Here is a 17,788-nt window from a genome sequence, read left to right on the forward strand (position 1 = left end):
TATATATTTGATTCTCGTCTTTCTATATTTATAAATCTTTCATCTCTCCAATAATTTTTAAGTTACACCTGAGAGCATTCAAGGTAAACTTTTTGTGTTTTCTTTTAAATAACAATTGTAATAACTTTGTTCTATATACATTAAACACAAATAACAATAATAAACAAAGATAATTCAACAAATGATTCTACATAAATAAAAACTTTTTACATCTAACTCTAAAATTCCAAAATGTTTAACGACAAAAGTTTATTTTATTTACAAAATTATCTATCGTACTTTTTTAAGTTAAGGTAGGATATAATAGGCCATTTTTATTATTAGTAACAATACTTTGTATGTGGTTTAAAACTTATTTATTTATACGTGAATAATGAAAGTAAAACTACTAACTATCTTTAATTTAATATCTCCCAAATTTGCTATAAATAAAAGTAAATTACTGTATAAAAGTTTTTTTTTCCAAAATATAAGGATTTGTTAGTTTCTGTCTTTTATGGTAATTAGAAATTGCTTTTTGTCAGTATTTTAATATTGGTTATAATATCACAATTTTTTCATATTTAATCAGAGTAATTTATTTGAATTGTATTTTCTATTATAATTTTCAGAGGCAATTAAGATACGTTCTTTTTTAAAAAGATATTTTTTTTTAAGTAAAAAAGCTAACGAGTTTAAAACAAATGTTATTTTAATTAACATGCGTTGGATTGACATAATAGTCAGGCATCGCTTGTTTATCAGTTGTAAGAACAATCCATAGAAAAAAGAAATATACGTTATCTTAATTAGTTGTGTAAATTTTTGTTAGGTTAACGATAATTATATTATCGTTAGAGATGTTTTATCACAAATTTGTTAGGTTAACTTTAAATTAGAAAAACTGGAGGTGATAAAATAAAAATATTATGTAAAAATTATATTGAGATTTTATTATAGTTTTATAACAATTTTTAATGATTAAAGTGATGAGCTATACTGCATATAATAAAATTGAGTAAAGGTTACTCATTAATTTATCGAAATTATGCATTGTTTGAATTCCGCTGACCTTTATATGATTACGGATGGAAAAAATAAGATGGAATATCCGTTTCATTTGAAAAAGTTTATTTTATTATTCATCAGATACATGTAAAAAAATATCTACATATTTTTTCTATAATCAGGGAATATCTATAGATACCTTTAAATTTTAAATAAAATTATTTAAAATAATTTTTTTAAATAAAATTATTTAAAATAATTTTTTAAATAAAAAAATTAATTTTAAAACATAATTTAAATAAATTATTTGAAATAATTTAAATAAGTTATGTGAAAATATAAATTTAAATAATTAACCTTTTATACAATAATTAGGTATAGCATTTTTAAACAAAAAATAAAAATATATGAAATTAAATTTTAAATGATTTTTCATGATTAATATTTTTTTATAAAAAATATTTAAAATAAAATTCAACAATAATAATTAGACTTAAATATGTTTTTGGTCCCTTAACTTTCAGTAAAAATTGGAATTAGTCGTTCTTCAAAACTTTAGTCTAATTGACTTCCTCAACTTTAGAAATGTATGAATTTAGTCCTTTTAACTAAACTTTATTAGGTTTATTTGACGTTTCAAATGTTTCATAATAAACATTGATGCAAAGATGTCTCAAACAGTGTAAAAACTCAAATGCTATTATGAAATGCATTTGAAACATTGATTAAAAGTACTAAATTCATACATTTCTAAAGTTTGGAAATTAAATTAGACCAAAGTTTTAAACAAAAAATAATTCCAATTTTTAGACAAAAACATATTTAACCCTAATAAATTATTGGACATGCATGATTTACCGAGGTCAGATACATAATATCGTACTCATCTTATCAATAAATATGATTAAATATTCATATTACTCACATGTATCTATTAAACATATTTTTTTAATATTCATTATAAATTTTATCAATAAATATCTGTCTTCGTATATATAATTTCTATGATCATGTTAATAAATTTTACAAGAAATCAACAATATATTAAAAATTGCTCAAGTACAAATTGGTGTACTAGATATATAATTAAATTTTTGTAAAATTTAATTTTGTAAATTCGTAAAATTATAAGAATAAATTCATATTTAAATTAAATTAAATGGTGAAATAGTAGAAGACATTGAAATATTGTAAACATGATACGTAATTCCTTTATTTTAAAATATATGATTGAGAGTGTAATAAATTGAAAATTTTAGAGATCAAAATGATAGTCACAAGTTTGAAATATAACTTCTTCTTTTTTTTTAATTCTTCCATCCAAGTCCATCGGACTCAAAATTAAAAAAAAAATGGTTTTGGTCAAATCCTTTATAACTAGGGGTGGACAAATCGAACTGAACTGTACTGCACTGCTAAAAACTGAACTGAACTCCTAAAAACTGAACTGAACTATAAAACAGTTCAGACAAACTGAACTGAACTGTAAAACAGTTCGTACAAACTGAACTGAACTGTTTTTTGTTTTTATCAAACTGAACAGAACTGAACTATACTGAATTGTACTAGATTACAGTACGAACTGAACTGAACTATTAACTGAATTGTAAACTACACTAACTGAACTATTAACTAGACTGTAAACTGCACTAACTGAACTAAACTATTAACTGAATTGTAAATTACACTAACTGAACTATTAACTAAATTGTAAACTACANTAATTTTAACTAAACTACAATATAAACTGAACTNAANTAGTAACTATACTAATTTTAAACTGAATTGTACTAATTTTTAAACTAAATAATATAACAATACATGTTCTTTTTAATTGAAATTTATTTTAATATTTATTTTATTTTATTCATAAGTGTCTAAAAATTGATTTTTAATTATTTAATATTATTATTTTCTATTTTATTTATATTTCTTTTATTATTACAAATTATTTTATTTTATTAATATAAAAAATAACATCATACTCTAATACAATATATATATATATATATATATATATATATATATATATATATATATATAACTTAAAAAATATTAAAATATAAATTATATTTTTTACTTTTATTGATAAAAAATATAAATTTTGTAATAAAAAAATTGTCTTAAAAAATTAATATTTATTTTTTTTATGTGAACAATTTTTTTATTAATATTTTATTATTAAATAAAGCTCTTTTGACAAGACGAAACTGGAATTAGAAAAGATGTAAGAGTAGATACAGTTCTCACAGTTAACTGAACTGTAACTGTTATAAGTTCAGTTTCATAAAAGTAAAAATGGATCAGATACTTTTAGTATAATATAGTACAGTTAACTGCAGTTCAGTCAGTATAGTTCAGTTATTTTTGAACAGCCCTATTTATAACCATTGTTTTTCTTGATTTACTCGGTTAATAAAAGCAGTGATTTTATCATATACAAAAAGTCAATAAAATCTAAATTCATTTGCAAATTATTATGCTAAAATGTTATAACTGGTAATTTACCATCCCAATGAAATGAACTTATATTTCACTGCATAAGAAAAATTTAACAATATTAAATTAATTAAAACCTTAAACTACTTCAACAAAATGCTAGCATATTTTTATTTATATAAATAATATAAGTAAAACTAAGATTATGAATAAATATGATGTTCAGATTTGTATTTAAGCATATTTAAAATTAATAGAATTAGTTAAAGTTTATTTAACATTTTGTTAAAATTTATAGAATATAGGAGACGTGATGATGTTACAGTGAGGGACCAACAGAACCGCAAGGGATCCAGAATGTACAAGAAACGTAAACCATTACGGTTGTTCACGTGTGGACCGGGCCTGAGGAATGGGCTGACACGTGTGGGTAATATATGACGACAGCCCGTGGAGGGAAAAGCGTGAAAAGAAAGAGCGAGAAAAGAAGAAAATGAGCGTGCACTTCCACTACTACCCTTTCCCACGGTTGGCTTATGGTTGCAACTATTACGCTTCTTATGCAACAAAACGCACTCTCTGCAACCGCCGTCGTGTTCCACCGCACTCTTCCAGCTTCTCCGCCATCACCAATCTTTTCTTCCAAAACCCTAATTTCATCACGGGGAACACACTCTTCCTTAGGATGAAGGTGATAATAGTTTATTCAAACCACGCGTTCTCTTTCCTTTTCGCAATTCTCTTGTTCCAAGCGAAAGCAGGCAGAATATTAGTTTAATTGGGCAATAAACTGCAGAAATACAGTTCTCGATATTCAGAAATGGCGAGTGCGTCAACATCAATTTTCTTTGGTCTGTTTGGATTTCTAGTTTTGAATTTGGTCTTTGTCTTTTTTTAGTGCCCTCTTACCAAGAGGAGAAAGAAAAGAGAAATGATAGATAACGAAATGGTATTGTTACTTGTGTTCCTCGATCGTGTGCTCTCGTTTTTTGACTGAAAATTTTTTAATCCAATTTTTTGTGTTAAATTGCAGCGATTTTGCCCTGTGAGTGGCACGAGTAAGATCAAAGCGATGGTGGAGAGGTTGCAGCGATGTGGAGTGATCACATCAAGTAAAGTGGCTGAAGTAATGGAGAAAGTTGACAGAGCGTTGTTTGTACCTGATGGAGCTGAGCCTTATGATGACAGTCCCTTGGCCATAGGATACAATGCCACTATATCTGCCCCGCATATGCATGCCATTTGTCTTCAGTTGCTTGAGGATAAGTTGCAGCCTGGGATGCGTGCTTTGGACGTGGGCTCTGGTATATGCTCCATGAATATATTATAATCAAATTAGAAAATTAGTTACTTGACTAATTTTCTTCGAACACGTCCAAAAGAAGTGGGAGTTGCTTGCTAGTTAGTGAATGGAGTTTTTCTTGGTATCCCATTACTATTTGTGTGTTTGATTTGCTGTTGATGAGGGATATACTTCCCCAGGTAAAGTGAGAACTACTGTCTCGTGTTAATGAGGCATAAACTTTCCTAGGTAAAAAGTGTGAAGTACTGGCTCGTGTTAATGAGTATGGTTGCTAAAATAGACGGTATAACATGTTGTACAAGTTGTTTATAATTTAGTAATGGTCAATTTAAAAGAGTGGATATTATTGCTTGAGCAATGGATGGATTGCATGAAACGTGGATGAAGCGTACTTTCTAAGCTCCACCACTCCCTACTTCCTTGAAGGGGTTCTACAGCCATAGCAGGAGAAAGATAGTGTGAAGATTTAGAACCTTGACAGTGTTTATTGAATGACATTTAGAATTAGGTTGTCCCTATTGATTTGCGTATTCCCTATTCTAGGTGGATCTATGACGTCCGGCTACATAAATCAACTCTTGTTCTGTTTATCAGTCTTTTTGGCTGTTCGCATTTTTAACTTTAGTTGGTGTTCACAATTCCAAATTTAACTTGTTTTCAGGAACGGGGTATCTGACGGCGTGCTTTGCCTTGATGGTTGGACCCCAAGGACGTGCTGTTGGTGTAGAGCATATTCCTGAATTGGTTTCTTCTTCAATTGAGAATATTCAGAAAAGTGCTGCTGCCACACAATTGACAGATGGATCCCTTTCTATTCATGCTGGTGGTATGGTTTTTTAAGTTCTGTTTCAGTTGAATCTGAAATACTGTATCTTTTCATTTTAGCACAATAATTTAATGCAATCCTTGTTTCAACCATAGAGTTTAGAGACATAATGCCATAGTTTGAATACGATCAATTCTGTCAAATGGTGAAAACACAACCTGTTTGTCTAGGATTTGCATTTTCTTTGATGTTATTGAGTCGATTAAAGTGGAGTTGATCCAAAAGCATTGTTCTTGCTATTGTTATCTGAAACATCCGTGGAATCTTATGGATCTACTACAGTTGCCTGATTATTTCTTGACCAGTTAAATAAACGTGTACTTGGGATTATGGATTGGAGGATTGATAACTGTCGTGTTGACAGATGGGAGGGAAGGTTGGCCAGAGTTTTCACCTTATGATGCCATTCACGTTGGAGCAGCAGCACCAGAAATTCCCCAACCACTTATTGACCAGCTGAAGGCAGGAGGTAGAATGGTGATTCCTGTTGGAAACATATTTCAAGATTTAAAGGTGGTGGATAAGAATTCTGATGGTTCTATCAGTGTCCGGACTGAGACGTCTGTTCGTTACGTTCCCCTCACTAGTCGAGAAGCTCAACTGGGAACTTATTAAAATGGAGCCAAAATATGGAATACTAATATTTCAGATGTCAGTGTTGGGATCTTGGATGAACACATACTGTTAGAATTTGTACAGTTAAAAGTTTCCTGAATCTTGTAAGGCTTACAGTTACAGATATCAAGTCCTTGGAACATGCCACCCTTATTCGGGTAGAATTTGTATAGTATAAAGTTTCATATTCTGCTTACTAGATTAATTCATATTCATGATGTGCATTAATAATAATTATTATATTAAGTAGTATTTTTTACTTTTTTTGAGTTATTAATTATTAAATATATGACAGGAACTTTTTCTATTCCTGGCGGCATGAAGAACGACTCTATTTTACCAGCTCGTGAAAACAAAAAAAATTGGGGTTCATTTTTCCTTTGAAAGAATAAATGTTTGAAAATTCTTTTGAGAAATAAGAAGTTATACTGGACGCTGAATTTATAATTACTAGATTATAGAAACTATATCTAACAGAGCAGGATTTAAAATTTTCTGCAATAAAAAAGAAGAGCAGAGAAAAACAATTACAATATATTTATCATTGATTTAATTTAACGTATTTTATTAACTACGATAAATTAAATCAACTTATCTTTTACTTAGTGCATTCTTTAGGAAAGGCTAACTTAAATAAAAAAATTACTCAATTTCAACATTAAACCTCTGATGAGGTACTCAATTAAAAGTTTCACTTGACTCATTAAATCACTTAGGGCATAGTTTAGAAAGGCTAACATAAAAAAAAATAACTCAATTTTAACATTAAACCTCTAATGATGTACTTAATTAAAGTTTCACTTGACTAATGTGTTGTATTTCTTGAGATGTGTAGATTGATTGTGTTTAAAATCTTATTTGTGTTCCATTGCACAAGTCTTTCATTGATATAATAGAAATTTATCAAAAAATTTTAAAGACACATAAGTAGTAAGAAATCTTTTTTTCTGGAGAAGAGTGAAGCCTAGGATAAGGAGAATAAGAAAAAAAAAAATGAGAGGGGAAGCTTGTGTAATAATATTTGTTTAAAAGGAGAAGAGAAAGTTTCTTTTCTTTTTGTGTGTTTAGTAGAATGACTTGGGTGTTTTATTTATAGAGTTAGAAACATATAAGGAACAATCCAAGGTTTAAGACTTGCGGACGACTTCACTCCTTACGATTTTGACCAAAACTGTTCAAAGAGAAACCTCTTCCTGATCCTTGTGATGAAGAATTGACCATGGAAGCAACATTCATCAAGAAGCAATGTTCATCTGCTAAATTCAAAAGTAATATTTTGCAATATAAGTAAAAAAAAATTACAAACAAACACCACATATTGCAAAAGACAAGAAAGAAAGATTGTAAGAAAGAGAAAAAAAAGAGTTATCCTAAGTTTTATAAGATATAATGCATTGGAGCTGGTATAGCAAACTATATGAACCAATCCTAGATCGAGAAATTTAACACCCAATGTGATTGGTATAGTAAGCTATATAAATCAAAGACACTTAACATGTATAAGAGGTTTATCAATCACAATACAGCCTCACGATCCTTACTATTATCGGTATGTTGCATTGTTTAGGCCATACGTGTGCTCAATATTCATGAATGTTCTAGAGGTCATGCCAAAATTTCATTCAAGCTACCCCACTTGACACTCATATAGGTGATTTCATTAAGTATGCTACAGATCATACACCACCCGTGAAAATCATTAAAATTTTTGTCTAAACTAAAATTCTTTCACTATATAGAATTTTAATTACAAAGTTTAACCTCTCAATAATGCAGTCTTTAACACTTTCACACACACCATAGGAATGGACATATTTGATTTAAAAATCTATCAGAACTAATAAGTGACTTATTTTTACCCATACAAACCTTATTAATGGGATCTCCAATCACAAAGGTTAGGTTACCATCACTTGTTTGTTTGCAAGTAGCTCTTAAGTCTCATTTCTCTCGATGTTTCCAAGATCATATTTCTTCCTAATCGTTTAGTTAGAGGATTTGTTAAATTTCGTTCTGACTTCACATAATCAATGGAAATAGTTCCACTCTTTATTAATTGCTTCATTAAATTGTGTCTCAACTATATATGCTTGCTCTTTCCATTGTAATTCCCTTTTTTAGTTATAACTATTTTCGGTTGACAATTACAGTGTATTGACACCAACAGAGTTGGTTTCATTCCTAGTGGAATGTTTGCTAAGAATTTTTTCAACCAATCAGCCTCACTATCAGCCAACTCAAGAGTAACAAACTCATATTCCATTGTTGATCTTACAATAATTGTTTGTCTGGTTGATCTTCATGTAATCGCACCACCTTCAAGTGTGAATACATAACCACTAGTGGATTTTATCTTATTTGAATCAGAGATCTAGTTAACATTATTGTACCCTTCTAGTACAACAGGAAATCCACTATAGTCAATTGCATTATCCATTGAACCTCTTAAGTATATCATAAGCCTTGTAAGTGCATCCTAGTGTTCCTGATTTGGACATTGAGTGTACCTACTCAGTTTATCTACTACATAAGCAATATCAGGTCTAGAAAAACTCATCAAATGTAGTAAGCTCCTACTTATTTGGGCATACTGAGGTTGAGATATAGATTCTCCTTTATTTTCCATTCACTTATCTCATTAAAAACTAGTGTAGAAACATTTGGCAACTCATATACATTATCCTTATAAGATTTTGCTTTATGAAAATAATTTGAAAAACACCATCCTTCCTTAAACATGAAAATGACACTTTTCATAAAGTGTTGAATAAAACACTTGAAAGAAATGAACGTCTATGGTTTATAGTAAGAGGATGTGGACATCTTTCTGACAAACGCAGTTTAAGGTTTAATGACACTTATAGTACATTCAAAGTTAAAACTGATTATTTTGTTAGAACTAAAAAGGAAAGCTATAATAATGCTCTAACTTTTGAGAAAAGAAAAATGAATCAAACCAAAAAAATAGGACCCAAATCAATATGGGTATTTAAAGGCAAAATAATCTCTCTTTCATATTTTATTGATGACCGTAAAGAGACCCTAGTCATGGTACCTGTGACACCCGGGCACTGGCGAGGGCGGGGAGTGACTGCCGATGCGAGAGGCACGGAGTGCGGCTCCTGGCAGGCTTCGAAGTGGAAGGGACACATGGATGAATCGAACATACACCGGAATGAGAGGGATCCAGAGACTGTATAGGTATGGGACTATACAGTTGAAGGATAGCTTAAAGGAATTGATTTGGCAACTCATATCACCAAATGCATTTGCTTTTCGGTAGCCTAACCCATAAGAACTCCATAGTTAAGCGTGCTTAACTTGGAGAAATTCTGGGATGGGTGACCTTCTGGGAAGTTTTCCCGGAAAGTGTGTGAGTGAGGACAAAGCACACTGGAAAGCGTCGTGGTGATCTGTGGGATGGCAGTCAGCATTCCTGCGAGTTGCCGGGACGTTACAGTACCTGAACAGTCCATGCTCGCGATACATGACAAGTCAAAAGTTTATGTTCTAAGACCCCAGGACATAGAAGGAACGAACAACCACATTCAATGGAAATCAATAAGGCAAAATAATAGGCATTATAATGATAGGTATAAACATTGCCCCTTTGATTGATAATGTTTTATTAATAGATGGCCTAAAACAAAATATGCTTAGCATAAGTCAATTGTAGGATAGTTGAAAAAGAATCTTCAAGGGGTACAAATTTGAGGACAAATTCTCTTCAAGAATGAAGGTATGATAGAAGATTATCTCCTAAAACATATATGAGAAGAACTTGAAGAAGAACATTTGCAATTCAAAGGATCTATGACAAGGTAAAAGATCAAAACAAGTCCCCTTGAATCTTGAATCTTATAATCTTTCATAAAGAAAGGAATTTAAAGAACACAAAGATCATGAGCACAATTGAAGAATAATTTAGGAAATTAAATAAATTGCTTTTTTATTTTAATTGCAAACAATTTTTTTTTCTATTTTCAAGTTATTTTTGGATCTGATGTCTTTGGGCTTTCTTTCAGGGTTTCTTAGGTGCCTTAAACATTTGAACCAATATATAGGGGTACCAAATACATATGTAGACACTTTTGAGTCATAATATATGCATTTTCATTTTTGAGAGAGGATTCTCTAGGTTCTTAGATTAGAACTCTGATTCTTATCAAAGATTAACATCTTTATGGTGAATCTTCACTTGACTTATCAATCTACTAGATTGTGGCGTCTCCATCTCTGTCTTATTTTGCGTTCTTCTTTGATTTATTTTTATTGTGCTCTTGAGGATTCAAATTCAGAAAATATCGTACTCTTTTCTGGACAAAATCGTATGATCTAGTATTAGAGCAAGGTTCTAGTTTAAATATATATTTTTATCTTACTTTTCCATCGTATTAAAAAAAAAAAAACCTCCAAAATCCAATTCCCTTAATTTTTTAATTTTTGTATTTTTTTTTATGTTCCTCTTTTAATTTGTATATTTCTACATTTGATTTGTGGAAATTATCTGTTTTTTTCTTTTTTGTGCTTTTATGTTAATTGTAGTCCCAATTAAATGTTTGTCTTGATCTTGCATGAGTTTTGGTGTTTGAAGGACAATATTTGTTTGTGTGTTGAATTGTCAAAATAATATATATATATATATATATATATATATATATATATTGGATCCAAGTAAAAAAAACAAAATATATATTAAAAAAAAGAGAAATCCAAGAGTAAAAAAAAAATTGCACACTTCAACAAAAATTATTATGTTACACTATTGTTTATGAATGTTAATATATTAAATTATATTTTGTCTTTTTTCAGAGTTTTTGCATTGTCTCATTTAACTATTTTATTGGTAGTTCTATAATTTTCTAATTTTATTATTTTGTGTCTTTTAAAAATTCCTTGAAGTTTTGTCTAGAGTTTTCTATTTTCTTTGACCTCTTGAGTCATGATTAAGATCTCATAACGTTTTACACATTATTTGTTCACTCTTTGCCTAAGCTACTAGAGTTCTTTGCCAAGTGCTAAGGAGAATTTAAGTGGTAAAATACAAGAGAGTACATTCAAGAAAAAACCTATAAGTGTGATACACGAGTGAAAGTTGAGTGAAACACTTAGATGAGTGGTGAGGATCTAAATATATACTTTTATTTTCTTTTCCTAACCTTTTGCCGAATTTATCAATATTGAACAATGCAACATATTATCGTAGAGACATCCTTTTGGAAGTTGTGTGCTTGTGAGGTCTCGGTGTCTAGAATTATAAAGTGGAATGGTGAAATTTGTAGTATTAAAAAGAAGCACAAGCATGACAAAAATGTTTTCCCGAGGGTTAAATCAAGTGTTATAAGATGTTCCAAATGTGAAAGCTATGGGCATGAAACTCATAAGTGTCCTAATTGGAATGCAAGTCCCATGATTACTAATGAAGACCTCATGAGCTACATTCTATATTTGAAAAAGGAAGAAGAAAGAACTTTACAAAAATTGGATGCATTGAAAAGAAAACAAGAGCGAAAACTTAAAAGAGCATAAGAGAGAAAAGAACTTATAGAAATGGAAGAAAGAGAAGAGAAAGAAAAGAGAGAGTATGAAAAAAGAGAAAAGAGAGAAAAAAAGAATAAGAAAAGAGAGAGTGTGAAGAAAAAGAAAAGAGAAAAAGGAAGAGAAAGAAAGGAGAGTGAGAGACAAAATAGAAAATAGAGAAAAGGAAGAGAAAGAAAAAAGAGTGAAAGAGGAGAAAGAAAAGAATGAGAGAGAAGAGGAAAAAGAAAAAGAAGAGAGCATCTTGATTTGTCATTTAAAGAAAATACCTGACTGGTCTCTTTTTGTTTTGTTGCCTATGGAATATTTGTTTTTTAAGCTTCCATGGCATCAACAAAGGAAGGAAGAGAGGATGACAGAAAAGGAAGACACAAGCTTCGAACTCAGAACTTGTGTTTGATAATCTGTAAGCTTGTTTGTTAATTCATTTGGATATTCAACGTCATTCTCTTAGTATGAAAATAAGCATAGAAATATGTGCACATGAATTAGCTTTTTGACCATCTCTAAACAATTTAGGGATAATCAAAGTCATACTTATAGTTTGGTTGTTTACTTGAGAAACATTCATTCATCTTCTTTGAGCATTGCATCTTTAATTTAAAATTGTTTGGTGATATTTGCAGGTGGGTATTTAACCCTGGAGGCAGACCTCCAAATCTTTGATAATAAGAGATTGGTCTCTTCAAGGATCCAAATCTCATTTTAATAGATTTCTATTTTGGATTATTCTAAATTTGTGTCTTTGATTTATGTTTTTGTTTGTGCATAGGATCTTCAAGTCAAATTATCTCTAAAAAGAAGAGAATGATAAAGAATCTTCAAGGGATATGAATTTGAGGACAAATCCTCTTCAAGAATGAGCGTATGATAGAGGGTTATCTCCTTAAACATATATAAGAAGAACTTGAAGAAGAACATTTGTAATTTAAAGGATCTATGACAAGGTCAAAGATCAAAACACATCTCCTTGAATCTTGAATCTTATAATCTTCCATGAAGAAAGGAATTTAAAAAACACGAAGATCGTGAGCACAATTGAAGAATAATTTAGAAATTAAATAAATTGTATTTTTATTTTAATTGCAAACAATTTGTTTCTATTTTTCAAGTTATTTTTGGTCTCAATATCTTTGCGCATTCTTTTAGGGTTTCTTAGGTGCCTTAAACATTTATACCTATATATAGGGGCACCAAATACATATGTAGCATTTTTTATAGAGGATTCTCTTGGTTCTTGGATTATAACTCTAATTCTTATCAAAGATTAACATCTTTATGGCAAATCTTCTCTTAACTTATTAATATGCTAGATTGTGAAGTCCCCATTTCTATCTTATTCCGCGTTCTTTTCTAATTTATTTTTATTATGTCCTTGAGGATTCAAATCAACAGGTACAATGTTACATTTGAAAAAGGCCAAGGTATTGCCCTTGAGGGTCTACTAGTATGTACTGCAAATAAAGAAGGCAACTTATACAACATAGATATAGATGAACTACATGCTCAAAGTGTCCCATGCTTGATGTAAATAAAAGACAATTCAATCTCATGGCATAGTAAATGTCAACATGCAAGTATGTGATTAATCTCTAAACTACAATGTCATGACCTCATAAGAGGATTACCCAAAATATCATTCAAATATACCATCTTTTGTAACACTTGCATATATATTAGTGGAACCTCTTAAGAGTTTTTAAGGGAGAATTGGAGGTAGCTCATGTTGAGTTAACCAGTATAAAAATTTTTGGTTTATTGCTTTGTTATCCAAAACGCTTTCCATTCACTTATCTCATTAAAAACCAACGTCTAAACATTTTGCAACTCATGCACATTATCCTTATAAATTATTAGGTGTTGCTTTGTGAAAAGAATTTGATAAACATCATTCAACCCTCATCCCCACCCTCGACCCCCCTCTAGTGTTGTTCTTATATATTTCATTAAAGGTTTCATCTTTATGTTTGATTAAGTACACTTTAGTGTATCTAGAGTAATCATTTGTAAAGGTTACAAAATAATTTTTATCGCCTCTAGACATGGTTTATTTTAAATAATCTAGATCTATATGAATTAATCCTAATAATTCAGTTCGACGGTCTATGGAATAACATGTTTTCTTTGTTATTTTAGATTTTACACACATATCACATTTACTACTTTGTTTATCATACATATTAATTAATCCTAGTTACTGTAATTTTATAACATATGAGGAATTCACATGTCTTGATCTAGCATGTCACGTGTCATATTTGCACTACACTGGTGTAGGAGGTAAAGACACTTCTATTTGCACAAATATGTCTGGTAGCACTAGAGTCTACCACCCACTTACTCATATTGGTAATCAAATTTACTTTTGAAATGACCGCAGCAATAATATCATCTCCTTTAACTATATTTGCCCTAGGTGGATTGTCTTTTTTTGCTTTACGCCTGCACTAAGATGCATGATGACCTGACTTTCCACACACAAAGAAATTTCCTTTCTTCTTAAAAGTGGGGTTAGATCTGTTGGGATGAGATTTTCGAAAATTATTTTTTCTTTTGTGATCAGGTTTGTGTTCATACCTTTTTGGAGCATGTTTGTCTTTTAATATATTTTCTTTCGTAGACGAAGTTTTGGCCCTTGTAATAGCCCACCTTTTTCTGTTGGTATCTTCAATAATTATGTGTGTGATGAGCTTTGGAAGTGACATCTGCTTGTGTTTATGTTTCAGCTATTGTTTATAATCAGTTCAGGATGGCGACAATTTCTTGATTAGAAGTTCTGAAACAAATTCATCAAGTAGAAGAACGATCTTTGCTTTGATATCTTCAAGCAACTTATGGTATCATTCAGCTGAGAGTTTATATGCTTATCTTCATTCGTTTATCAATGGTTATAGTTTTTAATGACGAACCTTTGTTTGACAACATCTTCAACAATGTATTTGAGAATCAACAAATCTCAAATGTCTTTCACTTCCTTATAAGGATAATACACATTGAACAAATCATTAGAAAGTACACTAAGTAAAGTATGTAAACATGCCTTGTTTGCATGAATCCAATCTTCAACTTGTTTTGAATTTGAAGGGAGAATGGAGTCAAGTTTTGGAGATCAAAGAATAATAACAACTTCGTACATATCTAAAAGAATAGATACAGGTTCTTGTCAGCGCCAAAAGTTCTGACCAGAGATGATCTCAATTTTTTACACATCCGGGAATGGTTTAGCAAAGAATGTTTGCGTTCCGGAAACAATGTTTTGATTATCTGGGATTGGGTTGTTGATGTCAGTAGTAAGTCTTTAAGATTATTGTAAAAATGTTGATAAAAATCACAAACAAAAATTTTCTGAAGCATATAGATCTACTGTCCTTAAGAATTTATTCACAGTATTATGCAAAAATCCCGTAGAATACAATAGAAACTTTTCAAAAAAATTTGAAAATACAAAATTAACAAGAAATCTCTTTTCGGAGAAGAGTGAAGCCTAGAATAAAAAGGATAAAAAAGAAAAAAGAATCAAGAGGAGAAGCCCGTAAAATAATATTTCTTTGAGCTTCTTTTCTTTTTGTATGTTTAGTGAAATGATCAATATGCTCTATTTATAAAGTTAGAAACATATAAAAAAACGGTCCAAGATCCAATATTTACGAACGATTTCATTCCTTATGATTTCGACCAAAATCGTTTAAAGAAAAACTTCTTCCCAAACCGTGCGATGAATAATTGACCACAACATATTAAACATACTAACTGATTTTTAAAGAGTGAATTTCTATTTGAAAATCGTCATAAATGAAAAATAATTTAAAATATAGACTATCATACTATTCACTCACATACTCATTTTCAACTCTATTAAACAAAACTTGAGTAACAATCTTTCAGAACCAAAAATAGAAAATATAATGATGTATAATATTTTGTATATATGGATCATCTTTTACTTTCATCGACCAAATTGTAATATAAATTTTTTATTTTACTGAAAAACTGTGATATAGAATAAATGTATTAACTTTTATAATTATTTCAAGGTTAAAATACCTTTTTAGTCCCCAAGTTCGAATCGGAATTTTCGTTTTGTCCCCGATTTCAAAAATGAAGCCCTTTGGTCCCCAAGTTTTCAATTTTGAGTGCAATCGGTCCCTTCCGTTAAGTAGATGCTAACGGCGTTAACTTTTCTTCTCTCTCTTCTGCTATTCCTGACACTTCTTTTTCCCTCTCCTATTTCTCTTATCTCCTATTTTTTATTTTTTATTTTTTATTTTTTATTTTATTTTCTTTTGTTTTATTATTTTTAGTTTACTTTGATTTAGTTTAGTTTTTTTATCTGATTTGAGTTGATTTTTTATATTCTTTTTAATATTTATACTTCCTTTTTCAATACTTGACACTCTTTTTAAATTTTTATTATTCTTTATCAATTTAATAGCTTCTTTAATACCTAACAACTATACATTTATATTAATTTTATCTTTTCCACCTTGGCTCATGCATAGGCTGCTAAACCATACACCATATGCATATGGTAGAATTTTGACCCGCAGAGATAACAGCACTGGTCACGACTCATGATTATAAGCTTCCTATAAACTCATCATCTAAGTCATTTATAAACAATTGATTAATATCAAATAAAACTCACATGGAAGAGAGATCGTCCAAACCATCCAGCAAATGTACTAGGATTCAGAAGCCTGTTTCAACATTTATAGTCAAATGCTTACCCAATGAAATGGCCATAAAAAATTTTCCTTTTCCGGTTAATTGAAGGGATATTCAGTCGTAATACATTTTGATAGTTCTGCTATCTATGACAAAAAGCAGCACAATTACAAACCTTCCCGCTTGGCAATAAAATAAAATTTGCAGATGCTGCATTACAATTTCCTCACTAAGATCTTTGTTAAGCACACTGACTAGAACAGGAACCCAAAGCCATCCAAAACACGTACAAGATCACAAACACAAAATCACTGCCAAGCAACTCTGTCTCACTGAATGACCGAATCAAAGATGGAAGTCGAGAAAATGGGAGATGGCATTCTCTGAGGCTTATTGCTGGGAACTATTGTTGGGGGAGTGAGGTTGTTACTCGCGAAACAAGGATTCTTGATGTGGTATACAATACATCCAACAATGAACTTGCTCGAACTCGGACGATGGTCAAGAACGCCATTGTTCAGGTCTACGTAATGCCCTTCAAACAGGGATATTTGCAGCATTACAGTGTCGACATTGGTCGCAAGAAAAAGATTGCAGCTGCCAAGAAGAAAGGAGAAGATGGCGGTGGCTTCCCCGAAATCGAAGAAGAAGGGGATTTCCCCGTTTGCAAGTGCGAAGGAGAGAGGAGGAGAATCCCGTGTGATCCTCAAGGGATTTGGCCGCGACGAAGAAGGGCTTTTGTGGACGACATTGAGGGCAATAGATCTCGTCGGCGGTGGGGAGAAAGCGTCTCGGGGTGCGACGGTGCTGGTCCGGCGAGATGGACGCTTTGGCGGCGTCTTTGGTGATTGAGATGGTGGTCGTTGGCGACGTTTTTGGTGGTGTCGCAGTGACCGTGAGGTGGCATCCGGCGTCGCGGTTTAGCTGGTGGAAGATGGAGGGAACGTCTTTTGGGAGAGAAGTCTAAGGATGGGTTTGGAGTTCTCTTCGAATGAGAACCTCCTAGAGGGTTTGGGGGTGAGGAAACCCTAGGGTTTCTGAAGAGGGGGATTGGGCCTGGTTTTTTTTTTTAATTTATTTTATTTTATAATGATGTTGTAACGGTAAGAGAGAGAAGAAAAATAGGAGAGAGAAAAAGAAGTGTCAGAAATAGAAGAGGAGAGAGAAGAAAAGTTAACGCCGTTAGCATCTACTTAACGGAAATGATTGATTGCACTCAAAATTAAAAACATGGGGACCAAAGGGCTTCATTTTTGAAACCGAGGACAAAACGAAAATTCTTATTCGAACTTGGGGACTAAAAAGGTATTTTAACCTTATTTCAAAGAAGTCAATGATCATTTTGATTATTCAGTGGTGCAGAAAACTTACATTTACAATCCTTATTGAATTCAGACTTCCATAGTAACTTAATT

At 31.1% G+C, this 17,788-nt stretch overlaps 1 protein-coding gene across 2 annotated transcripts; it reads left to right on the plus strand.

Annotated features, from left to right (window-relative positions):
• Positions 1-3,892: 3,892 nt before the first annotated feature.
• Positions 3,893-6,375, plus strand: LOC106760864 (protein-L-isoaspartate O-methyltransferase 1). 2 transcript variants are annotated; one of them, XM_022780610.1, is made up of 5 exons: positions 3,893-4,117; positions 4,325-4,375; positions 4,460-4,730; positions 5,391-5,555; positions 5,920-6,375. In XM_022780610.1, exons 1-5 carry the CDS (start codon positions 3,920-3,922, stop codon positions 6,168-6,170), a joined length of 936 nt encoding a protein of 311 aa, XP_022636331.1. In that variant the 5' UTR covers positions 3,893-3,919; the 3' UTR covers positions 6,171-6,375. The 2 variants fall into 2 exon arrangements, with proteins under 2 accessions (XP_022636331.1, XP_014499787.1); XM_014644301.2 differs by lacking the exon at positions 4,325-4,375 and having other exon boundaries at positions 3,898-4,117.
• The last annotated feature ends 11,413 nt before the right edge of the window (positions 6,376-17,788 follow it).

Source organism: Vigna radiata, chromosome 5 (genome assembly GCF_000741045.1).
Source record: "Vigna radiata var. radiata cultivar VC1973A chromosome 5, Vradiata_ver6, whole genome shotgun sequence".
NCBI classification, from domain to species: Eukaryota; Viridiplantae; Streptophyta; class Magnoliopsida; order Fabales; family Fabaceae; genus Vigna; species Vigna radiata.

Bases quoted from the DNA above. Each gene is read 5' to 3' on its own strand.
- LOC106760864 (XM_022780610.1), top strand. From the start codon at position 3,920: ATGAGCGTGCACTTCCACTACTACCCTTTCCCACGGTTGGCTTATGGT. The intron at 4,376-4,459 runs GTATTGTTACTT...GTTAAATTGCAG, and splicing joins AAATGATAGATAACGAAATG to CGATTTTGCCCTGTGAGTGG. The intron at 5,556-5,919 runs GTATGGTTTTTT...TCGTGTTGACAG, and splicing joins CCTTTCTATTCATGCTGGTG to ATGGGAGGGAAGGTTGGCCA.